The sequence below is a fragment of the Sapajus apella genome, unplaced genomic scaffold, assembly GCF_009761245.1.
Source record: "Sapajus apella isolate SASKATOON/1434 unplaced genomic scaffold, GSC_monkey_1.0 scaffold57, whole genome shotgun sequence".
Lineage (NCBI taxonomy): Eukaryota > Metazoa > Chordata > Mammalia > Primates > Cebidae > Sapajus > Sapajus apella.
The window spans coordinates 252,801-278,035 of NW_022436997.1; the positions used below are offsets into that span (position 1 = coordinate 252,801).

The 25,235-nt window shown below is 48.1% G+C and overlaps 1 protein-coding gene across 3 annotated transcripts in view; it reads left to right on the forward strand.

Annotated features, from left to right (window-relative positions):
* ST8SIA5 (ST8 alpha-N-acetyl-neuraminide alpha-2,8-sialyltransferase 5) overlaps positions 1-25,235 on the forward strand; it is a 74,521-nt gene that overhangs the window by 36,697 nt on the left and 12,589 nt on the right. For all 3 annotated transcript variants that reach the window (XM_032245235.1, XM_032245236.1, XM_032245234.1), the window contains 2 exons: positions 12,181-12,273; positions 23,466-23,552. In XM_032245235.1, the coding sequence (XP_032101126.1) occupies positions 12,181-12,273; positions 23,466-23,552 (180 nt within the window). The remainder of the gene's footprint in view (positions 1-12,180; positions 12,274-23,465; positions 23,553-25,235) is intronic.

Sequence of the window (25,235 nt, forward strand, 5' to 3'; positions counted from 1 at the left end):
CTTTAGAACCAGAAACTCATTCACAGGCTGGAATTGCCTGATTATTTTCTCTTGAAAAGAGCTGACAGTAGGGCAGGCTGAGTGTGCAAAGGAAGACTGATAGTTGTTGGGGGTGAGGTATAAAAAGTAGAGATGGGGCAGTGAAGGCAGATGACATACTCCTGCGCTAACTGACTACTTCCTCCTGAGCACCCCTCACCGAGCATGGCCCCTCTGGAGAGGCGGAGGATAGCGGGTACTTGCCCTTCGTGGTCAGCTCCAACCCTGATCCCTCTGGCCTGGCCTAGCTGCCTGTCTGCCCAGCAGCTGCTCAGAGAGTAGGGGAAGGGAGTGGCGCCCTCATGGTCGTGGTCTCTGTCCTGCAGGGTGGGCAGTGTTGCATGTACTGCCTCAGGACTTCCTGGGAAAACATCCCCCCCTTCAGTCGCAGAGACAGAGGACAGCTGACGCAGGAGTCCTCCAGGCACTGTCCCAGCAGAGTTGACTGTCAGTCTGGCCCATCGCCACAGCACAAAGGGCTTCACTCAGCTTCTGCCAACTGCACCTGGCTCCACATCCAAGTCCTTGTCCTCCCACCAGTACGCACTTACTCCTTGAAGCCTTCCCTGCTAGCCCCAGCCCACCTGAATCCCCTTCAACTCTGCCTTCTGTAGATACACCTGCCTCCAGGGCAATTTCTGTCATGCACACACGGGGAACTCTCTGGCGAGTGTACATAATCCTCTGTGTTTGCTCAAGTATTCCCCAAATCCCGAGGAGCCTCTGGCCTTGGAGAACTGGGCTGGACCACCTGTGCAAGCATCTCCAGGACCCTCTGGATCCTCTACATCCAGGCACAGCCGTAGGCTCTGTGGCTGGCTGGCCTTACTGGCCCCTTTTCCATACTCCACACCAATCTTGGTCCTCCGGGTCTTACCACTGGAATGGGCTGGCAAGAGTGGGTGTGGAAGGCAACTCAGGAGACACTTCTCTCTAGACATGGTGGTGCATGCGTGTAGTCCTAGCTACTCAGGAGTCTGAAGTCAGAAGATCATTTTAGCCCAGAAGTTCGAGGCTACAGTGAGCTGAGATGGTGCCACTGTGCTCCAGCCTGAGTGACAGAGTAAGACCTTATCTCAAAAAATAACAATAATTTAAAAACCCCAGTAGATCACTCTGTACAACTGTTGTCAAAGCTGCAGGGTTGATCTCAGACAAAATGATCTTAGGGTCTCTCATCTCCACCTTCCCTGTCTCTTCCACTTTCTATCTTCTCTATCCTCCTCCCTCCCACCTTCCCAACTGTGCTTAGTGTTTTTCCGATTGTTGCCTCTGAAAAATGTATCCCTCCACCTGCTTCTGGCAATTATGCATTTCAAAGAGGAGCCCTTGGGGGCAGTGTGACCCCTGCAGTCCTGAATGCCAGAATGCCATCATGGCCAGGCTGAGGGCAGGGCAGCGGAGGAAGCGCACTCCTGCATGGCAGGTGCGGCTGGCTCGCTTAAGTCTTCCTGGTCAATGTTCACTTCTGCAGGAAAGGAGGGAAAAAGAGCCAGAGCTCTTGGGCTTCACCCAACTGAGAAGGATTTGGAGACGCAGGTTCGGCAGAGTGTTCTGGGCTTGTGTGGGAAAAACAAAAAGCAAAGCAAGCATGGCAGTTTCCCCCTTTGGTCCCATGCGCCTGATGTGGGCTTCTTGGGGCTGGCAGAATCCAGGCTGCGTGTGGCTGAGGCTGCTGGTGGAAGTGGAGTTGTTGGCACTGGGGGACTCCTTCTCAAGTGGAGGTTGCTCCAGGAGCACCCTGAACCCACAGCTTTGTGGCTTTTGAGTCTCTGTGGAGTCTCCTGGGCAAATAACCACTTACAGGAAACTTTCTATGCTGCCTCAATTACTTATCTGCAAAACTGAGATCATTAACCCAACTCTGGGGGTGATACAGAGCAGGTCATGGGCTCTGTAACCCCCTGAGAGCTCCAAGGTTAAAGCACCTCTCAGGTTCCCATAGGGCTCGGTGGAGGTGGAGCGAGGAGGTCTCTTCTCACCCTGCTCAGTCTCTCCTGGGTCCTCTGAGTGGGCCCAGCTTCTCCTCAGACTCGAAGCACTCCCCTGAGGGACTAACACTCCCTCCCTGGGCCTTGTCTGCCTCTCTGTAAACTGAGGAGGCTGGATCAGATGAGTGCAGTACCTGTCAGAACCTCCCCCTTCTTCACCCCAGGTCAGCTCCCCAAACTCCTTTCCTCCCTTCAGCTTCCACTACCCATTCTCCCTCTTCTTCCTCACGTTCCTATGCTTCCTGCCTTTTAGATCATCTTTGAGAATTTTATGCCAATAACTTGGCAAAGGCAGGAGGCTGGGGAAGGCATGAGAATGGGAAGGAAGGAAACAAAAGGAAGTTGGGGTCAGGCTGGAAAGTCCAAGCATCCACTTACCCATTAGATTAGGGGATGCTCACAAGGTTGAGGCAGCTAGAGGCTCTTCCAGCTTTCTACTGCACATCGCCATTTATAATCCGGCATCCCCCTGACTTGATGGCCACCAAGACCTTGCTGAGCTACTAAGTGATGGCAGGTCATGAAGCTTGCAAAGAGGCCGTCCTCCCCCATGTGAGCCTCCTGGTTCAAAGTGCTTCCTCTGGCTGATTGTAAACCTTTCTTCCCTAAGTCTCACTTGGGGCTCTTAGGCTTGCCTTTTGGAGGCTCACAGAACACTGAGGTCTGTCCCTTCTTCCTCCAGCCATCCCTTCACACTTCAGGAGACATCCCATTCTCTCCACTTGCTGCAGGACCAGGTCTTCAGACACTTGCTCAGCCCTCCTTCATCTACAGGTGAAGGCTTCCATGGCACCATCTCCAACATCTCCCACTCCTGGCCTTGCTTCCACCTACACCAGGGGAGCATCTGTTCCCTGCTCCCTTGAATCTGCTTTTGTCAAGGTCACTAATGACCTCCTGGTTGCTAGATCAGTGGTGCCTTCTCTGTCTTCCACTTCTTTGACCCCACTTAGCATTGAGTGGAGTTGACCCATCTGTCCTGGAAATACTGTCTCCTCTTAGCCTCTGTGTCCCTGGCTCTGTGTCTGGGTTTTCTTTCACCTGCAGACCTTCCTTCTCAGTGTCCTTTGCTGCCACCTGAATGTGGGAGCTGACCTCAGGCCTGTCCTTGGCCCTCTTCCTTCCTCTGTCTGCACTCTCTCCCAGTGTCTCCTCGAGTCCCTTGTCCTTTGACTCTGGAATGTGCATCTCCAGCCCTTACTTCTGTGCTGAGATATGTCCATCTGACTGCCTACCTGTGATCTCCTCTAGATGTCTGACAGCACAGAAAACTTCACATGGCCCAAGAATCTTTCCATCCACACCCCAAACCTGTTCTTCTCTCTAACCCTTAAATGGCTATGTCATTCCACTAATTGTTCAAGCTGAAGTCCTAGGAGTTACTGTTGATTTGTGTCTCTCTTTTGCTTTCTAAATTATCTGTGCATTGTTGGGGTCACCACCTGCAGAGGTCTGTCCTGAAGACCCTGTCTCAACAATGAATGAATAAATTCACTCAGACACAGAATACAGTGAACGAGTGGGCTGGGGTGTCCATGGCTACTCACAGACACTCGAGGAAAGTGCTGTAAAGAGATAGTAACTGTTGGCCATGACACGCTGGCCTCACCAGCCTTTATTCAGCACAAATTAAATGACAAAGGCTTTGAGTTAACACTGCTAGAGGGTGAAGGTTAAAGGCCCGTTTCCAAGGCCTAAAGCAAACACCATTAGTGGGTAATATGCCTGGTCGACCTCCACCCAAGAGAGTCACTCAGAATGAGTAAGGGTTAGTTTATAGGACCGCATGAGTAAACAAGTGAGTTAGGTAAATTCCCCACATTCATTTGTTTCTACTCTAACTTATTTAACTAAGGGGACAAGGCTGCCTTCAGCCAAGTATTATAATAAAAGCCCTTAGGCCTTCCAAAACGGCTTGGAATATTCTCTATAACTAAAACTTCTCCCACCAGCCTGACTGAATCCACACAGTGCATCCTGCTGGTTCCATTCCTAAACTATTTATTGGGTCTGTCTCCTCCCCACTCCCTTTTTCACCTCTTGGTGCAATCGACTGTCTTCTTATGCTGCAATAGCTTGTCCTCTCTCTTTTACTCTTATCCCCACATCAGATCATGTTGTTTTTCTGTTGAATTCCCATGATACTGGGTGGCCTACAGGCCCAGCTTGACCTCGCTCTGCTCACCTCTCTGGCCTCCACAGCCCTGCCTAACCACATTGGCAGCTGCTATTGCAGAGAAAGTGATTGTATCTACTCACTGTTCTTTCTCTGGGATGTTCTTCCTGCACATCCGAATAGGGCCCCATACCTCTATTCATGTCCCCTGTCCAGAGTGGCATTCCTTGGCCCCCAGGTGCCCTCCAGTTCCTTGTCCTGCTTTTTTTGGAAGAGTTATGGCTACTTGGCATTATATTGAATGAATCATTTATTGTTGCCATGAGGGCGGGGACTCTGGCTAGTTCATCAGTGCATTCTGGCCTGGAACAGTGCCTGGCGCACAGTAAAGGGCCCATAAATCTTCGATGAGTCAAAGAGGGGAAAAGCCCTTCTTACCCATCAACAGTACAGACAGGCCATGGAGGAGCTGTGTGTAATCCTGCATAACAAGAGCTGGGCTGGAGGGGTGCCCGGGGGCTACAGGCACAGAGGAGGGAGGGCCACAAAGGCAGCCAGTGGAAGCTGACCCCTGGGCTGACTCTGCTGGATGAGTAGGCAGGGACTAGCAAGACAGCAAAGAAGAGCATTCCAGACAGAGACTCCTCCAGGCGTGAGAAGACTGAATCCTGTCCCTGGCACTGGGGTGGAGACGGGACTACTCGGGAAGGAGAAGTGGTGAGAGAAGATGAAGGAAGGAGAAGGAGGCAGCTAGGATGTAGTTCTTGGCTAGGGCGCCTGTGGGCATGGTGGTCAAAGTCCACTAGGAGCAGTAGGGACACTGGCCAGTGCTGGCGTCCACACACTGAGGTGTTCCCGGCTGTTGAGCTGAATTTTACAAAGGGAAACCTTTCAGGGCTCCCTAGTCTGGCCTGGAAAATAAGGTCATCACGTACGTACCCTCACAGGGAATATGTTAGACACTGCAGAACTGGTGGGTGGGGAAGGAGGAATGAATCTAGACATTAGTCTTTGCCCCAATCCCCCCAACCCCCACCCTGTGCCAGAAATGACCCTCAGGCTTGCTGTGAGGTGCACACCTGGGACAGATTAACCCCAGGACTATTTAAGGTTGCACTGAGAATGTCAGGCTTTTTATCATCCGGTTCTGATATCTCAAAACAGCTCTGGTAATTCCTGGGGACAGATGAGTGAACTGTGGCCCAAAGAGGGCAGGTGAAGTTCAAGGCCGCTGAGCCGGGCAGTGGACCAGCCAAGGGGTCGGAGCCAGGGCTCTCCACTGCCGTGGCAGTGTCTCCTGGAGGCTGTGACCTGCCGTTGTTAACAGCTGAGGCTTCTTGCCTCTCTCTTACCTATCTGAGAAGGCACTTCAGTCCTTTGAATTGTCAGGCTGCAATTTTCAGACTCTGATTTCTGTGCGTTTGCTGTGATGGGTCGTGTGCTATCTCGAGATGGCAGCTGTTCTGGCTCTAGAAATAGCACTGAGCTCACTGAAGGGCTGTTGCCCTTGGGAGGGGGAGGGGCTGCTGACTGAGAAAACCCCCAGAGAACCAGGGCTGTCAGACTTGGGGAGAGGAAGTGCAGTGACATGATTAAGAGCAGGGGTTGCAGGCTCTCTCGGTCCTCAGGTTTCTTTTCCAGTGCCACCATTTACCAGCTGAATGACCTTGGGCAAGTTACCTTACCTCTTGTAGTTTGAGTCCCAGATATAAAATGGGGAAAATTATGCTTGCCTCATAGGGCTACTGGGAGGATTAAATGAGACCAAGTTAAAGGGTCTGGCATCAGGCTGTTATGTACAGTTGTGCAGGGTGGGCACTGCACAAAGATACTCAGCCAAGGAGTCAAGTGGAGCTGAAGTCCAGCTTGCTCTCCCTTGACCAGCCATGTGCCTGGTGCATGTGGCTTAATTTATCTGGAGAAAACGGTGCTTCTTCCTGATTTTTGCAGAGATGCCATATGGGCTAGTGGTGTCTCTACCCAGTGTGGAATAAATAAACAACTCCATGGTTCTCTGAGACTGCACTGAGCTGGACAGGAGTCTAGGTGTTCAGATTACTGAGCTGGGGTAGCTTCCCTGTTCCCCTAGGACTAGTGGAGGTTTAACAGGTGTGCTTGTGCATGACACAGGGACCTCCCTGGGCTTCTATTCTCTGGGATACCATCAGTGTCTGGGGATGGGGATGAGGAAAGAAAGCTGAATGCATGGACCTCATCTTGTAGTAGCCAATGGTTACTGGGACCCAGAGTACTGTGGCCTCCAAGAAAGAAACCATGGCCCTAGAGAAGCTCTGGAGAGGGAATCAGGCCAATAGGGAGCCTCTGTGGGGCAGGCTCTTGGGGAAAGTCTCATAGGAACTACAGAGCCAGGCTCTCAGAAGGCCACACCCTGGGCATGCTGAAATGAGGCCTCCTTAGCCCACAAAGCTGGAGCCCAAGTCTGGGCAAGGAGAAGAGAACTCATGTCCAGCCAGGACCACCATGCTCACGTCTTTCTGGCCTTTTGCATTTGTCTTCTCACTTAGTGGAGGGCAGAGAGATGGGCCAGGACAGATGCAGCCTGGCACCAACATCATATTTGGCTGCCGGAAACGGAATGGCATTTGAGAGGAGCTGGGCTCCTGATATGACCGGCTGGGACTATTTATACCTGTGAGATGCCCCTACATGCTGCCAGGATCCTCTCCCCTTTGAGGCGGGTAGAGATAGTCTTTCTAACATTGAAAGAAGAGACAGTGACGAACTCACCTTGAGAGGATAATGGAGTTTAAGAAGGCTGGAAAAAGTGCTTCTCTCAATCTTCTAACAGTAAGGGGAAGCTTGAGATATTTAGAAAAAGGTCTATGACTTAAAAGGGCATTTATTAGTGATTTCCAATAATAAAAGAATCATAACCCCATTGCAGAAAACTTATAAAAACAGAGAAAAGTATTTTAAAAGTAACCCATAATCCCATTTATTCTGAGAAACCCCTATTGTGTTACAGTTTTTCCCTTTGCCTACGCATTCACATACATATATAATTCTTTTTGGAGATCATAGTTTTGTAAGTTGCATTTTTTTTTTACTCAACATTGTCATGGGAGTGTCTTCTTATGTCATTAGACAAAAAAAATTTAAGCAACATTTTTGATGTCTGTATATCTGTATCCAGACCAAATGGGAGTTTCTATGACACCCTCCAAAATGCAGTCCTTGAGCGTTCTGTTAAAAGCAAAATATGGGGCAGTGCTTCTCAAAATCTTATTTCCTATCTGAGTCCTTTTGGGCTGCCATAATGAAATATCTTAGACTGGGTCATTTATAATTATAACAACAGAAATTTATCTCTCACAATTCTGGGGGCTGGGAAGTCCAAGATCAAGGTGCCAGAAGATTTGATGTCTGGTGAGGGCCCGTTCCTCATAGATGGCAGCTTCTTGCTGCATCCTCACATGCTGGAAAAGCAAAAGGCTCTTTGAAGCATCTTTTATAAGGGCCTAATCCCATTCTTGAGGGCAGAGACCTCATAACCTAATTATCCCTCAAAGGCCCCACCTCTTAATACTATCACATTGGGGATGAAGTTTAAACATGAAACTTAATGTTTGTATCAAGGATACAGACATTTAGAACATGGCATCCTCAAGTCAGTCATCTTTGGAGACTGAGCTAGAGCTGTAGAGACCAAAAAAGCAAAGCCAGGTAGGATAGAGAAGGAAGCCAGGGTTATTAGCTTCATTTTCTAGATGGGAAAACCGAGGCTTTAGACCGAGGCATGGAGTAGTTTTGATGACTTGGCTGAGGTACTACATGGAGTGTTTTCAGGGTATCTGGGATTTGTTTTAATCAGATATGGTAAGACACAAAAATATGGAAATGACTATCATGAAAGAAGAGGCTTTGATACTTACAGATCCCTAGAAATAGCAGGCATTCCCTGCAGGACCACAGGGAGAAGCACCTGGGTCAGTAAGGAGGCAGAGGGAGCAAGGGGGAAGTGTGGGCAAGAGCCATTACTGGGATTTCCATGGAAAGGAACTAGTGAGGCAGGGTTTGCAGGTTTAGGATTTGTTGATCTGAGTAACTTCAGTGGGTTCTGGGGTGTGGGATCCCTAGTTGCCTTGGACCTGAGCCTGGAGTGAGTAGGGCAGGAGCTATTTCAGTGTCTGAGAGTATGGGAGCCTGATAAGGGCATGGGCTCTGGATTGGTTTGCAAATGAAAGGTGCACTCACAGATTAGTCCTTTACTATCTCCAGGAATTGGTTAGCCCTAGAAGAGGCAGTCCCTCCAGGGTCAGGAAGGCCCTAGGTATCAAAGCATCAGAAGCACATGGTTAATGAGTGGAGCCTGCAGCAGAGATAAGGTGGCTAAGCACATCCCCATGTCCAAGCAGCACTTAGTGTAGGTTTTATCCACTGGATGGCAGGGGAGAGGTTTACTAATCACAGCAGAAGGAGGATATCACCAGTACACATAGTGATAAACTTCGAGTTGTTCAGCCCTGACTCAGCCCTGCCATCAACCAGCTTACAGTCGGAGACTGTCTCTGACTCCCTGGGACTCCCTGTGGCATCCTCTGGTGTCACGTGCTCTCTAGTGGCAGGACAAAGAGGACAGAGGGGAATGAGCATTTTTGGGGTACTTCCTGCATGCCAGTGGTTTCCATGAAATGCTCATCAGTGTCTTTTCTCAGCCCTGTCACACATGCACTGCACTGGTTTTGCTGATTTGCTGATGAGAAAATAAAGGCACAGAAAAGTGCCAGGCCTAATGTGGCTGTCTTAGTCCATTCAGGCTGCTGAAGCAGAATACCGTAGACTGGGTGACTTAGCTTATAATCAACAGAAATGTATTGCTCACAGTTCTGGAGGCTGTGAAGCGCTAATCCCATTCATGAGGGCTCTGTCTGCAGTACCTTCCAAAGGCCCCCCTCCTAATACCATTACCTTGCAGGTTAGGATTGCAACATGTGAATTGTGCAGGAGACACAAACATTCAGACCATATAGAGGCTAATGAGGGGTGGAGGGATGTGAACCCAATTCTGAAAGCCTCTCTACCTAAGAGTCACCAAACCTATGGCACGAGGTCATTCTATAGCTTTTCCTCATAATCAATACCTTTAATATTTTGCTAGCCACCCCGAGTGAATAGCAACATGGAATCATGACACTGCCTAGTTGAGTATATGAGTGACATTGATGAAACAGGAGAAAGAGGATCTAAGGAGGAGGTAAGGCAGGAATGGCTTTGTGGAGGAAATGGAGGGGCAGCAGATTGAAGAGCAGATGCTATCCTAGTTCAAACAGATTGTTTTAAAGAGGAGAAAAAAGAGAAGCAGAGAGGGGAAGCATTTTACCCAAAGTCGCACAGCTGGTTTGTAGCCACACCCGAGACGTGTCTGCAAGTCTCCAGCTCCCCAAGAGCTCCAGGATAAGTCTCCATCTAATGATTTTCTGCATCATTTGAATCTGGACTTTTTCTTAGCAGCAACCTAGGACCATGGCTTTACCTGACTCAGTGGATTCCAAAGGGCTTAGCTGACCCTGGCTCAGGTTGCAAACAATGATCTTTGTGATACCAGAGCTCACTGGTGTGTGACTGGAAAATCCGGTGAGTTAGAGCCAAGGTCACGGGCTCGCTTAACAGTCCTAGGCTGACCCCTTGTTCTTATTTGCAGATAACAGAATCTACATTAGCTGGTTAAAGCAGAAAAGGATTTATTAAGGGCACAGCTAGTTCAGATTCACAGGGAAAGCTGAAGAAATGGCTGAACTCCCAGGAATTCCTCCCCAAACTGCAGTGAAATGGGGCCGCCGTGAAAGCTGCAGCCTCTGATATAATCTTGAAGGTGTTACCACTACTGCGGTTTCCGAGAGCCACGCCACCTCTGCCACATTCTGCACCAGCAAAACCATGCCTTGAGCCTTGCCATTCTTCTCCTATATCAGGTCTGAATCTGTCTCAGACAAATGCTTCTAACCGGCTGAGCCTAAATTGTATCCAGAACCCTACCTGCAAAAGAGTCTGGGAAATGTCATTTTTAGCTTTCCTGCCTCTGTAGTACAGAAGACGTAGAGATAACCAAGACACAGTCTCTGTGTTTGAGATGCTTGTGGTTTGGAAAGGAGCGCAATTACATGAACACACAATTGTACTATTATGTGGTGCAAAAGCAATTGCGGTTTTTGCCATTAAAAAAATGGCAAAAACTGCAATTGCTTTTGCACCAACCTAATACAATGTTATTTGCTCTAATTAAGAGACAGTGAGCAGGGAAAGCCCAGGGTCAGGGTCAGAGGAGGCTTCCTAGCAGTGTGGTTACTCAAGCTGGGTACTGAAGAATCCATTTGAGTTTGCCAGATGAGAAAGACAGAAAAGGAGTTGTTAAGACACAAAGGTGTTTGATATTTTGGGGATCTTCAATACCTAGTTCTTATTAACTTGGTCTAAATCTCTTATGACAGGAGAACAAGGAGCCAATTTATTTTGTAAATAGGGACCAATTTGTTGTGGAAAATATTTTAATATCTTAAAATATTACGTAAAATTATTTAAATACATAATTATAGTACTGAAAACTATTAAATCATATTAAAATTAAGGACAAATATTTACAAACATAACTTTTAGAGTATTACACAGTATTATTTTAATGACAAAATGATAATACAAATACAATAATAACAATAATAAAAATACCAATTTTTTAAAGGAAGCCAATATATTGGGTACAATGTTTCAGGATTTCTGAAGCAGCACATACATAAGTTTGTCCAGTGTGTAACAGTATGTGGGAAATGACCACTGCTGTGTGTAGTGGTTTCTGGGAAATGCTTGAGTGATGCCTGATTTCCAATCCTTGGCCCTGGGGATCCCCTCTCACCTCTGATTCTTGCAGACTGCCTGTCGCAAGTCCACTGATTCCATATGTACAGTGGTTTGGCCCTGCAGGCTTCTGGATTCATGATATTAAGGCTGTCTTGGGATCCAACCTTCCTAGGTCCATCCACCCCAGCTTTTGAACAACCGCCAGGAAGAGAGGAGCCATGAGGAGAGGGCTCACCTCTCTGCCACAGGAGGCCAGAGGGCCCTTTCCAGGGGACACCAGCCATGCTTATAGCCAAGTGGCAGAAAGGGTAGCCCTGAATCAGCATGCAGGTTCCCATCTTGGTTCTGCCACCTTCCAGCTCTAGGGGTCTGGGCACCGTAGTTAATTCCTAGAGCCTGTTCAGGGTGCTTGTGATGATCACTCTCCTCATAGGCCGATTAGAAAGATTAAAAGTGAATGCATTTATCCACATCAAATAGTTGGCCTGGCGCTTAGCGTATGGTAAGGGCTTAGTAAGTTTTGGCTGAAATTGTCATTGATATTCTACATGAAGCTGGCAGAGGGACCCTGAGGTGGCTATGACATACCTGGAGCCAGCCGGTGCTGGAAGGGGCTTGGTCTCTTCTGCACGTAGACTTAGACCAAGCCCTGGCCCTGACCTACATGGACAGTATGACCCAGAGCCCTGTCTGGTTAGCCTCAGTATTCTCAGCTGCCAAATTGGGAGAAAGGCACATCGGTCTCAGCTGTGTCACGGTGTGAACACGAGGATCAAGTGGGAAAGGGGCAGGGAAGGGAAGGGCAAGCTGGAGGCCTGAAGGCTCACTGCCAGACTCCCAGTGCTGTACCTGAATGGCTCTGGTCTCTGCTTTCTCTGATCACAGTACACAGAGCATCCCTCCTCCCCCATCTCCTTCCCAGCCACAAACTTGGAACCAAACCCGCTTCTGAATTTCCCTGTTTGCTGAAATCAGTTTATGCTTCTGTAAATGCCTACACTCCCAGGGGAGTTGGGTGCTGAGAGTAATTGACCACCCAGCGATTAAGCCAGAGGGCCCCATGGTCTGCCTGAAGCCCCTAATGGGTCATCTGCCAGGGTGGGGCTGGTTTGCTTTATTTATTTCACTGGGACAGGCGCTCTACCCCTGCAACGAGAGCCCCTGCAGGCCCTGGATATCCTGGCCTGCTTCTCTGTTTAACCCGTCTCTTTTGGTCCCCAGGTACTTTGAATTTTACGAGGGGCCTTTCGAATATAACTCCACAAGATGCCTGGAGCTGAGGCACGAAATACTGGAAGTGAAGGTGCTGTCCATGTGAGTGTGGCTGTTTGTGGCCGGAGCTGGGTGGTGGGTGCAGGGTGCATGTGGGGGTGGGATGGGAAGGCAAGGGGAGGAGGAAACAGGAAACATGTGGTAGGTTCCTACAGAGTGAAAATTAGGTCTCCTTCCCAGAGCCACTGGCATTTGGAAAGCCCTGGAGGGCTGGAACACAGCGATGATTGTGCCTGTTTTATGACAAAAGGCCAAGTTTGCAAGGTCACCTCTGGTGACTTGGGTGTTAAAGTCCCCTCCTCAATTACCGGTCTCTTAGATTATCATCGCTGGCTCCTCTTGTGTAGAAATTGAAGAGGGCACCGGGCCGTCTTACCTGAAATTCAGCACGTTGTACTGCAGGGTTAAGGATTGTCCTCTTGCTGTCACCTTTGATGATTTTAATTTTATGAAAAGTTTTGATTTTAAATTATTTAAATGACACAAAATTTGTGCAGTTCAGATGATTATTCAATGAAGAACCACCAAGTTCTTCCCAGAGGTGACGATGTGTCTTTGCGTGTCCTTGCAGAGAGCGTCAATGCATGAACAAGCATCCGTGTATGGAGATTAAAATTTTTTTTTTTACATAAATGGTAAAAGAGCTATGCTCCCCTGTGTCCGCTTAACAATACATCACCTATGGCTCTTTTCAACCAACAGGAGGGAAAACACATTAAATGCTGAACATTTTAGCATACATGTGCCCAGCTGGGTTTTCCACTCTTCGCAGAACTGCCATGAATTCAGCAAACTAATATAGAGGAATTTGTGCTATATTAGTCATGTCAGAATCTATATTTATTTGGAAATAGTTATGTCTAGATGTGGAAAAAATATAGTTTATTCAGAGGCAGGCAATGTTGGGTGTTCAGATGGACTCATGGGCCCCCTGACATAACCCCAGGGGCATCTGCGCCTGGCCCGCAGGCAGGGACCATCATTCCTTTACCCATCTGACGTGAGTCCAGCTAGTGTGCCTCAGGGGAAGGGCATGGGCCTTGGGGTGGGCAGATCCGAGAGCCAAAGCTGACTCTGGGCCTTAGCAGATCTGAATCTTTCTACAAATAACTTAACGTCTCTAAGCCTTTCCTTACTTATGAAAATGAGGACACTATTACTTATCCTTTAAGGGTTGCTGTAGACTAGCAGAAATAAGGCATGTGAAAGTAGACAGCCCGGCAGCCTGCATGCTCAGTAGCGCACATCATAGGTGTTCAATAAGTATCAGCACCCATCCTTCTCTTTCCTTCCTTCCTTCCTTCCTTTCCTTTTTGGAACTAGCAGCAGCAGCTTTTCGGGGCTGTCATGCACAGACTCCATAGCTTAGCAGTTCCTGGAAAGCTCCAAGAGACCAGCGTGCAGCTGGGATTAGCTGTTCTGTTTATGGCCCCTGTAGTACCCCATGGTCTCTGTACCCTCACTAGAGACTGTGGGAGACAGACACTGCCCATCAGTTTCACTGAGCCCTGGGCTGAGCACGTACCACTGTGGTGCCCGCCCTTGTGGAGCTCACAGCCATGGGGGGAGTGGGGGGACAGACATGAATAACTAGCTACCCTAAGGAGCCGGGGTGGGGGTGACAGGGAACTTGACCCAGGCTGGGGCTGGGAGGAGGTTGCAGGCAATGCTTCCCTGAGACAGGGACACTGGAGCTCCAGTCTGAAGGGTGACAGGAGTTAACTAGGCCAGGAGGACTCCAGGTGGAGGGAACAGTTTGTACAAAGGCCCTGTGCCAGGAGGGAGCCGGCTGTGTCCTGGGCGTTGAAGGATCGGGGCAGCTTGAATGCTGGCGTGAGGGGAAGAGATGGAAGCTGCATTGCTAGAGCGTCAGGTAGGGCCAGATGGTGTGGGGCCTCATGGTACAGACCCAGGTTTGGGTTTTACCTTTATCCAAGGGCCAGGGGAGCCATGGGAAAGGTATTAAGCAGGGCCTTGGGGTGTGTGAACTGGTTGGTATTTTAAACACGCCGCCAAGGAGTTTTGATTTAGTGGCAGAGATGGCTGTGGGAGCCAAGTTCCGAAGCTGGTGGCTGAGAATCTGTCTTCTCAGAATTCAAAGCTTTCAGGCCCTTTGACGTTTTACTGTGCAAATCCAGATCGCTGTGTTGAGAGCAAGCCTTTGAGATTTCAGAGGGTAAATGACTAATTTCTTTAAATTATATAATGTATAGCTTTTTCATGGTTGCTTCAAGGCCTGGACAGGAAGATTTGATAAATCCTATGAATGGGTCATCCTTCTAGGGAACTTCCCATCCCTCTACGCATGTATTTTCTGTCTGTTGGTGTTAGGCTCTGTATCAGTGTGTGGCAACAAGGTACACACAACTTACCTCTTCCATGGTTCTGGAGGCCAGGGGTCTGAGATGGAGACACTGCTGGGTTGGCTTCTTCTGAGCCTCTCTCCAGGGGTCTGAGATGGAGACACCGCAGACTCAGCTTCTTCCGAGCCTCTCTCCTTGGCTTGCCAATGGCTTTCTCGCTGTGTCCCCATATGGTTGCCCCGGTCTGTGTCTTGCCTGTGCCGTAATCTCTCTTTGTGAGGACATCAGTCATATTGGATCTGGACTTACTCTAATGGCCTCATTTTAACTTCATTGCCTCTTTAAAGGCCCTAGCCCCACGGTGGCTCATGCTGGTAATCCCACCACTTTGGGAGGCTGAGGTGGGTGGATCACCTGAGGTCAGGAGTTTGAGACCAGCCTGGACAACATGGTGAAACCCTGTCTCTACTAAAAATACAAAAATTAGCCAGGAATGGTGGCGCCACCTGTAATCCCAGCTACTCGGGAGGCTGAGGCAGGAGAATCGCTTGAACCTGGGAGGTGGAGGTTGCAGTGAGCTGAGATCACGCCATGGCACTCCGGCCTGGGTGACAAAGCGAGGCTCCATCTCAAAAAAAAAAAAAATAAGACCCTATCTCCAAATATGGTTCTATTAACAAACACTGTGCAGTGTGATGGACAACCTCATATGTCCCCATCGTCTGACTGTACTAGCCCATGGTCTCTGCACTCTCTAGAGAGGAACACGAGAGACAATCACCTTCTGTGGGCTCCACTTGCCACCCCTTGTCCCTGTCATGGACTCCCATGGGTGGCATTTGGGCCTCTCCAGATTTGGCTTTGGTTCCCATCTCTGCCTCAGGGCACCCTCTCTGTCCCCAAGGGCTGGGCTTCTGTGGGGAAGAGCCATCCTAGCCGGGGTCCCTGGCTGAGCTGGGCTTTGCATGCCCTGCCTCTTCCACAGCAGTTGCCTCTCTGTGGCCCCAAGCCCTGGGAGTCTGAGAGAGAAGGAGAGGCTGGGCTTTTCATGGGGCATGAGTGTGTGTGCCTCCTTTCCTGAGTCCCCAAGCGGAGGGTCAGCAGGTCCTCCAGGGCTGAAATTGGAGAGCAACAGAGGCCGGCCTCTGAACCTGCAGGCTTCACTGTGCTCCAGCCCAGTGCCATGAGGAGGCCTCACAGAGGGTACGACCCTGAGTCCTTGGGAGAAGGTTAAAGCCCATCCGCGAATGGAGGGTCTGATGGATGCGCTCTGTCCCTTCAGGCCCACAGAATGTCAGCTGGTGTTTTGTTTGAGGAGACAGGGAAGTGTATGATTCATCTGAGAACGATTCTGATCCACAATTGCTGAAATCAGTGGTAAAAACCAGTCAGCCAGAAAATCCCCACATGGAAAATGCCTCACTCCCTGACAGTGTCAGATACATGAAGAACGACTCCATGATGATTGGTTATGAAAATGCATTGTCAGTAATTCTTGTTAAAATTACTTACACCTATCCTCTAGAGCCCCTTTATTTTAAAATAAGAATCTTCAGTTGCTGCCTGTGCTCACACCCAGACGGGGGTCGTGCTTGAGAATTCCCGAGACCTGCCTCTCCCGCCACCCTTCCCCATTTTTCTGCCAGTGGGAGCTCTGTGCTGAGCCCAGTACTGAGACCAAGAACGAAGCTGGGAGCCAAGGCCAGCTGGGCAAATGCCCACTCTCTGAACTGGGAGCCCTTTTTGTGCCACTGCAGTGTTCACAAGTCTGTGTCCTTTGCCAGGTGGGGTTTCCTGGAGGGCCAGGCTTAGACATCTCTGAGTCTGGCCCTGAGCCAGCTCACTACTCATGTGTTAAGTCAATGAGTGGATGGAGGGAGTGGGTGAGACCTGTGTGCAAATAGGAGGCCATGGAAGAAAAGAGGGAGCAAGAAGAGTAAGGAGAGAATCACTCTCATTTCATTACAATTAGTGCCCAGCTCCCTGCCACATTTCCCCGGTTGAGGGGTATTACTGTTTTTAGTCCTGTCTATAGATTACCTAAGTAATCTATTTCTTGTTCTACCAAATATCAACAGTATCTCTTGATCCTCCACTGTGTAAGATAAGCATATTAAAATTACTCCTACTCTGCAGTTCCCCCTCCAGCCTATGGCTTCAGTCATCCATGGGTTGACTTGTAAAGTGTCAAGGCTGATAACATTTGCATTCTACTTGTAACCATACCAAACCGCTTCTGAGGCTTTTTCTAGAGGTTGACTCTAAAATTTGAAGAACAGCAAATAGTGTTTTCCATTACTGGGATGATGTAGATATTGGTCACTGAAGGCCAGGGAGGCACCAGCTTTCCATTAACTTTCTTGTACATGTTATTTTCTTTTTATGGAGCCTCTAGCCATCTTTCTCCCCTCATTTCCTCTATTATAGCTCTATCTTTCCCCTGCCTCTCCATCCATCAGGCATTCTCTTTAGGGTTTCTCTTCATTGTCTTGCTCCAGCCTGGCTGCCTTCTTGCTGGGTCATGTGGCTGCTGTTCTGGGGCTTTTCCTTCTCTGCCTTCTTAGGTTGGATTCACCTTTGCTTATAACCTATAGTTCTTTTCTTTCCTGTTTATCCTTTCCTTTTACTTCCACCCATTCTCAAGTAAATACCAAGAAATGATGGGTGGGAGGTAAGGTTTTGAGTTCTTTTGTGTCTAAATGACTGGATTCTTTCCTTTTACTTGATGGTTGGTGTGGTGGGTTGTTGAATTGTTGTTTGATTGTTGGTGTGGTGGGTTGGGTTGTTGGTGTGGTGAGTTGTTGGATCATTGGTTTGATTGATGGGGTGGTGGGTTGTTGGGCTGTTGTTTTGATTGTTGGTGTGGTGGGTTGTTGGATTGTTGTTTGTTGGTGTGGTGGGTTGTTGGATCATTGGTTTGACTGTTGGTGTGGTGGGTTGTTGGGTTGTTGGTTTTATTGCTGTGGTGGATTGTTGGGTTTTTTTGGTTGTTGCTGTGGTGGGTTGTTGAGTTGTTTTGATTGTTGATGTGGTGGGTTGTTGAGTTGTTTTGATTGTCGATGTGGTGGGTTGTTGAGTTGTTGTTTTGTCTGTTCAAATGGTAGGTTGTGGGATTGTTGGTTTGCTTGCTGGTGTGGTGGGTTTGTTGGTTTGATTGTTTGTGTGGTGGGTTGTGGGATTGTTGGTTTGATTATTGGTCTGGTGGGTTGGTATTTTAGGTGAAAATCATTTTCCCTTAGGATGTCGAAGACCTTCTCTACCATCTTTTAACATCCAGGGAGACATGAGAAATATGAGAATGGTTGTTTCTTTGGAAGTATCTGGGGTTTTTTTCCTCTAGAGTCTTTATAGATCATGTCAGTTCTGAAATGTCTCAAAGGTATGCCTTAGGACAGACACACCCAGTGGAACCTTTTCATTTGGAGTTTGTGTCCAGGCTCTTCAACTTTCTCTCAAATCTTTTTATATTTCTTCCTCTCTATCTTTCTCTACTTCTTCTCTCTAAGAATCTATACTTCTGGATTGTACCTCTAGCACTCATATCTTTCCATTGTTGATGAGACAAGGTGTTGCTCTGTCAACCAGGCTGGAGTGCAGTGGCGTGATCATAGCTCACTGTAGCCTTCTACTCCTGGCGTCAAGGAATCCTCCCACCTCAGCCTCCTGAGTAGCTGGGACTATAGGCACCTACAACCACACCTGGCTAATGTTTTTCACACATTTTTTTGTAGAGATGGGATTTTGCTACATTGCTCAGGCTGGTCATATTTTTAAATTTTATCTTTTTTCTTTTCTCTTTTTGCTTTCACACACTGGGTAAAGTCCCTTGACTTCATCTTCCAGCTCTTTGGAGCCCCTCCCCCTTTCTTTGAACACTAAGTAGAATATTTTCAAGTTCCGTTTTTTTCCTCCAATAGTTGTCTTTGTGGTCATTTTCTCTGATGGATTATCTTGGTCTCACTTCAAGTTGACCAGGTGACCCTTGGCTATCTATCCATATTTAACCTTGAAACAAGTGAAAACGGATAGGAGCCCTGTGTCTGAAGTTGTTCATGATGCTGTTGGCCCTTTTGCTGCTAGAACAGCCAGCTATTTTAACCAGAAATGATACCTTCTTTTTAACAGAGGAACTCATAGTCTGATTTCATCCCTCCTCCCCATCTGTTGGACATTAAGCATTTGGCTGCCATGCTGTTTGGTGAGGCGGAAGGAGGGTAGGCTCGATGGTTCTGCTTATGGACTCACAACTGATTCTCATTTTTAGGGCCATGCTCCATCCCTGTCTTCCACCCATCTCTTAGAAGTTTCCAGAAGCAGATTGGCTCTAGGTACTTTGGGCTGTGCCATCCTGTCCTTGTGCCAGTCCATCATGCTTCCATATACTTGTTGAAATTTCTCTTCCACTGAGATGCCCTTCCCTGTCAGTATATTCATCTATGGGCTTGTACCTTTTTTAGTCCTCTTCTGGAATGTTAGTGGTGTCTTGGGAGAAAGGAGAGAAGTGCCTGGGGTCAACCCTTCACCTTTAAAGTAAAGATGATCTCTGCATTTGTAAAGCAATTTGTAAAATCTTTTTACACATATTATTCCATTTGAGCTCTCTGACAACCTTTGAGATCGGAAGGGCAACAGCTGTTATATCCATCTTACAGATAAAGCAGCTGAGTCTCAGAGAAATTAAATGACTTGCCTGGGGTTATATTGCAATATTGGGATGGAGCCAGGATTTGAGGCTGGGTGTCCAGGCTCTGTCCTTGATCCAAGGTGCAATGAAGGCATTGGAGGCAGAGAGATTAGGACCCAGACGCTGGTAACAGTAGAGCTTGGGACCCCACCTGGAGTATTGCCAGGGCTGTGTTTCTGGGAGGCATTTGAAGCAGTGCCCATATAGGGAGCTGCTCTAGGGGCCTGTGGGTTGCAAGGAGTGGGGAGGGGCAGGGTGTTGCTGTATGATGGCACCTCTCCCCCATACCCTGTGAGCTCCTGAGAGGTGAGGTTTGGGAATCCTGGAAGGAAGGTTTGCCTTCTGTCAGCCAGGATGGGAGGAGGGCTTCTTCTGGTACTTGAAGGCTGCCAGGCTGGTTCCTGCCCCAGGGCCTTTGCACTGACTCTTCTCTCTGCCTGGAATACAGTTTTCCCAGATATTTGCACAGCTCACTTTTGTGTCATTTCAGGTTTCTGTGCAAGGTTCTCCTCCTCAGGAAAGCCTTCCCTGATCACTCAATCTGAAATAGTCACTTCCCCACCCCTTCATCCTGCTTTACTTTCCTTCCTGGCACTTACTACTTTCTCAGAAGGCATTGTACCTTTGTTTTCCATTTTCCTCCCCAACTGATGTATAAGCTTCACGGGAGCAAGGGGTTGTTTTGTTCACTACTGTATTTCTAGTTCCTGCCAATGGAGATACTCAACAAATAGTGAGACTTGATTTGAACCCAGATGTTTCAGTTAATTAATTAATTTATTGGTATACTCAACAAATATTTCCCATTTATCTGCTATGTGCCTTAGCAATGGAGTTACAGTGATGAGCTCAGGCATGAGCCCCTGCCCCCATGGTGTTTACTCTCTAGTGGGGGAGATCAGGAGTCATGATAGGTCATGGGTTTTACAAAAGTGGAAAGTACAAGGGGCTGTGAGTGAGCAAAGTCAAGACTGTTCAGTTTAACAATAAAAACTTACATGTACTGGATGCTTTCTGTGTGTCGGGTGCCATGCCTAGTCTTTTATCACATCATCCTGTTTAATTATTTTAACACATCTGGGAGGGCAACAGACTATTATACCCATTTTATAGATGAGAAAACTGAGGCTTAGAGAGGTTAAATAACCTGCCTGAGGTCTCATAGTTAGGAGGTATCTGACCTGGGTCTTAGCCCAAGACCCGCTGGTTCCAAAATCCATGTATTTAGTCACTATCTTCCATGAATTTTCCTGCAATCACTCATCCCTCACCAGCCATGTATTCTTCCTGTAGGAAAGAACAGGGAGGCTTGCCCTGTTTGGGGACAACTGTTACCACCTCTAATTAAACTCAGGGACACAGCTCTGCAAAATTAACTCTTTTCAGAAAAAGCGTTTTGGTTTTTTTTGGTTTTGTTTTGAGACGGAGTCTTGCTCTGTCGCCCAGGCTGGAGTGCAATGGTGTGATCTCGGCTCACTGCAAACTTTGCCTCCCAGGTTCAAGTGATTCTCCTGCCTCAGCCTCCCAAATAGCTGGGATTACAGGCATGTGCCACCATGCCCAGCTAATTTTTGTATTTTTAGTAGAGATGGGGTTTCACCATGTTGGTCAGGCTGGTCTTAAACTCCTGATCTCAAGTGATCTGCCTGCCTCAGCCTCCCAAAGTGTTGGGATTACAGGCATGAGCCATCACACCTGGCCTAAAAGGGTTTTTTAAGTAGGTGTTTCCTTCTTTTGAAAGCATGGACCCCAGTAGGAACCTGATGAAACCTTCAGATTCTCCCCAAAGATATGCATGTGGGTGGATAGACATGGGTTTTGCCTGTAACTCGGGGTACAGGCACTTCCTTTAGCCCTTCAGTGGACCCCAGGGTAAGAACCATAGTGATAGTAGTTTCTTGGTAACACTCAGCTCACTTTCCCATTCATTATCAAGCTAGGATAGCTTCCTTTCAAGGGCTCCTCTCTGCACCAGTGCCCAAGACTAGTTAGCTTTTTAGTGGTCCACAGCCAGGTGACCCCAGACAGCTACAGAATGCCTGGTCCTGAAGTGGGTACTGTGCATGCTCAAGAGAGAGAAACCATGATGCTGCCTTTAAGGAGTGTATGATCTGTCTGCATTTCCCAGTGTTACTGTAGAATTACAATCTTTCGAACTACTCAGTGGAAGAAGGATCCCGTGATCCAATACTTTTCTTGGAAATTCACAATATACGAGAACATATGAAGGGATCTGAAAAGTCTTGCAGTAAAGAAAAGCATTTAACTTTATTTGACTCAGCTTTCCCCAACTATATTTGACCATAGAATCCCTCTTTAAAAAATAGTGCATGATTCTTTGCCGAAGATCTAGAGCTCATCAGGAGGGGCTCACTCAATTGTATAATGTGTCTTGTGATCCCTTTCTTATGGAGGGGGTGCTGGCCTGGCTTGGGGAGCCTCTGGATCTTTCTGGATCTCATGGCTTTCACCAGGCCAGGGCCTCACTGGAACTTCCAAAGGCTGAGACCCTAGAGAATTCTGGACATTTCTGTAGAATAGGAGAATCACCTGCAAAATCAAGTGTAAGTGAAAGCAGGAAGGAATTGGGCAGGATGTGAGAAACAATTTCTTGACTGAAATGGGGAAGAAATAACCAAAGATAGGGATAGGTAACAGAGATGCTGAGGCGGATCTGTGGCAGAGAGGGCTTGGGAATGCGGACGTGGCTCTGAGGGCAGGCACTGCTGAAAGAGGAGAGAAACCAATGAGAAGGGTGAGCGACTATTAGAGGTTGATGTGTGTGAGGATCTCATATTGGTCAGTCAGTGTTTGCGGGAATTTATTTTTGATTGGGTTAATTCATTCACTCAATAAATATTTATCAAGTATCTATATTTTGCTAAGCACTATTCTAAAAGCTGAGGATATAGCACGAAAATCATTATAAGTATGCATAATTATAAATAAGTAAACGTAAATGTGTAAATTAAAAATGAGTTCTTTTTGTAGGTTTTAGTCAAAGGGAGAATGCTGTGTGGTTTAGATGTTTCCTTTCCTGAAAGTGCTTTAGAATGCCATGATGCTGAGATGTTTAAATGCCAACTAGCGTAAAGGCTGGCCGAGGGCTGTTCAGGGACATGGGGAAGTCTCAGGTTTCTCATCTCATCCTTTCTGTCATTTGGAAACTGTGATCCACCCTTGAGAAGGGAGAAAGAAAAGGGCATGCCCTGCTCATGAGCCCTACTGTGTGCTGAACTGTGTGGGTGTCTGACGGGCATTCCACTTGGGTCTGACTCTCTTTATAGACAGATATTCCCAAGACAACTGTGCAGGCCCTTGGGGGTGGGCACGTGAGGAAGAAGGTTTCAAAATGTTTCTGGGATTTGTTTTAATCAGGTATGGTAGGACAGGCAGACATGAAAATGACCATCATGAAGAAAGACATTATATTCACAGATCCCTTGAAACAGGAGGCATGCCCTGCAGGGTAGCCCCAGGTCCAGTCAGGAGGTAGCAGTGAGGGGAAAGCATGAGTGAGACTATTGAGGTTTTGCAGGAAGGAATGGACAAGGCAGGGCAGGCAGGGTAGCCAGGTTTAGGATTGGCTAGTTTCAATAATCCTGGCAGACCCTGAAGCATAGGGACTGCCTCAGGTCGTCCGAGAGCTGACTCTGGGATGATTAGGGTGAGGGGGGCGGGAGGTGGCGGGATGGTGGCCTGCCAATGAGGAGGTGGTTAAGGGTGTGGGCTCCGATTGGTTGGTTTGAACAGGAAAGACACACTTGCAGGACAGTTGTTTGCTAACTAGGAATTAACAAGGCGCCAGGTGCCAGAGCGTCAGAAATATAGAAAATAAGAAAATATCGGCCAGGCACGGTGGCTTACACCTGTAATTCCAGCACTTTAGGAGACTAAGGTGGTCAGGAGTTTGAAACCAGCCTGGCCAACATGGCGAAACCCGATCACTACCAAAAAATAACAAAAATTAGCTGGGCATGGTGGCACACCTGTAGTCCCAGCTACTTGGTAGGCTGAGGCATGGGGACCCCAGCGGCAGCGGTTGCATTTTGCTGAGATCGCAACACTGCATTCCAGCCTAAGCAACAGAATGAGACCCTGTCTCAAAAAAATATATACGGTCAATGCCAACGGCCAGCCCAGGACTCAACTCGGCCTATGGGAGATCTGGAGGGAGCATTTTTGGGAATGACTGCACTCTGTCCTGCCTGCGCCTCTCATGTACTCTTCTGTTCTCCACTCCCCAGGGTGAAGCAGTCAGAGCTGTTCGACAGGTGGAAGAGCCTCCAGATGTGCAAATGGGCGATGAACATCTCCGAGGCCAACCAGTTCAAGTATCTATGATTCGTCTGTCCTCCCCTCTCCTTGTATGGCTCTCCTGAATGCCACCTCTTCCGGTCTCTGTCATCCTGCAAGGCCCAGCTCTGAGTGGGCATCTTCCCCAGAGCAGGCCCTGACTGGGCTTAGGAATCTGGGCAGTGGGAGCAGGGGGATCTGATTCGACATGCAGGCTGAGGCGGGCACCTTGCCAGGTGCTGTCCTCCACCTTCTCTCCCTCAGTCCTTGCAGCAGCCTTGCAAGGTTGGTGGTGTCATCTCCAGTCCACAGCTGAGTTCACGGAGGCTATTAGCATGGAAGCATGTGCCAGCCGTCTTGGCAGGCCTATGTGAAGGTGCATTATGCATCCTGTTCGGCCTCATGGTCCTCACCTCCCCTGTCCTGGGGCAGCCGCTCTGACCCAGTGGCTTCTCCTTCTCAGAGCACTTGAGTTCTTCCAGCCTACACGAGACATTTAAGCCCTGCTGCAGATTCTTTTATAAATGCTCTTCAACCAAAATGAGCAGATTATAAAGTCCCAGAGAGGTTAAGAGCTGTATGTTAAAGTTCTCCTGTGGGAGCTCAGCAAATAACAGATGTCCAAAAATTCTTTTTGATTAATGGTGAACTTTAGGGTCTTCTCCATCTCTAAAATTTTATGAGCGTATGGGATTATTTAAGTGTAGGTAGACCATATTTTATGGAGTTGATGTGATCTGGCTGTTTGTGTCTATACTGGATTTCGGCACTCAGGTCCAAGTTTAAATGTTCTGAGGAGCTCTGAGCATGAAGGAGTCCTGCGCAAGAGATTGTGAAAAGCAAAGGTGACTAAGTTTTTTGTATTTTCTTTATAAATCATTTGTTCTAAGTTGCTGCAGCTCCAGACCAAGTCTAGAGGCAGAGTAGTAGTTTTAGGAGGCACATATTCAGAAATGTGAATGTTTAAAGTGATAACGTTTGAAGATCAGGTGCCAGAGGCCTCTGAGAGACTACAGAAACCCAGCCAAGGCCTGACAGTAGCTTGCAGAGACCCACCTATTATAAAAGCAGAACATGAGCTTGAGCAAAGCGCCGGGAGAGTAGAGAATAGATCCATAATCTGTGCTGCCAATTGGCCCCTTAGAAACATTACTGTGCGGCTGGGTGTGGTGCCTCCTAGAACTTTGGGAGGCCAAGGCAGGCAGATCACCAGGTCAGGAGTTCGAGACCAGCCTGTGCAATATGATGAAACCCTGTTTCTACTAAAAATTACAAAAATTAGTCTGGCATGGTTAATTTTTGGTGCACACCTGTAGTTCCAGCTACTCAGGAGGCTGAGGCAGGAGAATCGCTTGAACCTGGGAGGTGGAGGTTGTGGTGAGCTGAGATGGTGCCACTGCACTCCAGCCTGGGTGACAGAGTGAGACTTCATCTAAAAAAAAAAGAGAGAGAGAGAAACGTTGTCATGCACACTGCACAGAGGTGTCCTGGGGGCAAGTGAGACCTGGTGCACTGAGAGTATGGCCGATAAAACACTCAGCCCAGATCAAGTCAGTGAGAGGTAAAAGCCTGCTCTCCAGGCTCAGGGCAGAATAGAAGTCTTAGCCGTGAGACTCACATATCTCAGGAAACATGAAGCAACTGAGAAATAACGTGGCAAGAGAAAAACAGGGATGAGTGTGGGAGCCTTTGGCAGGGACCAGACAGCACAGTGCAGGGGT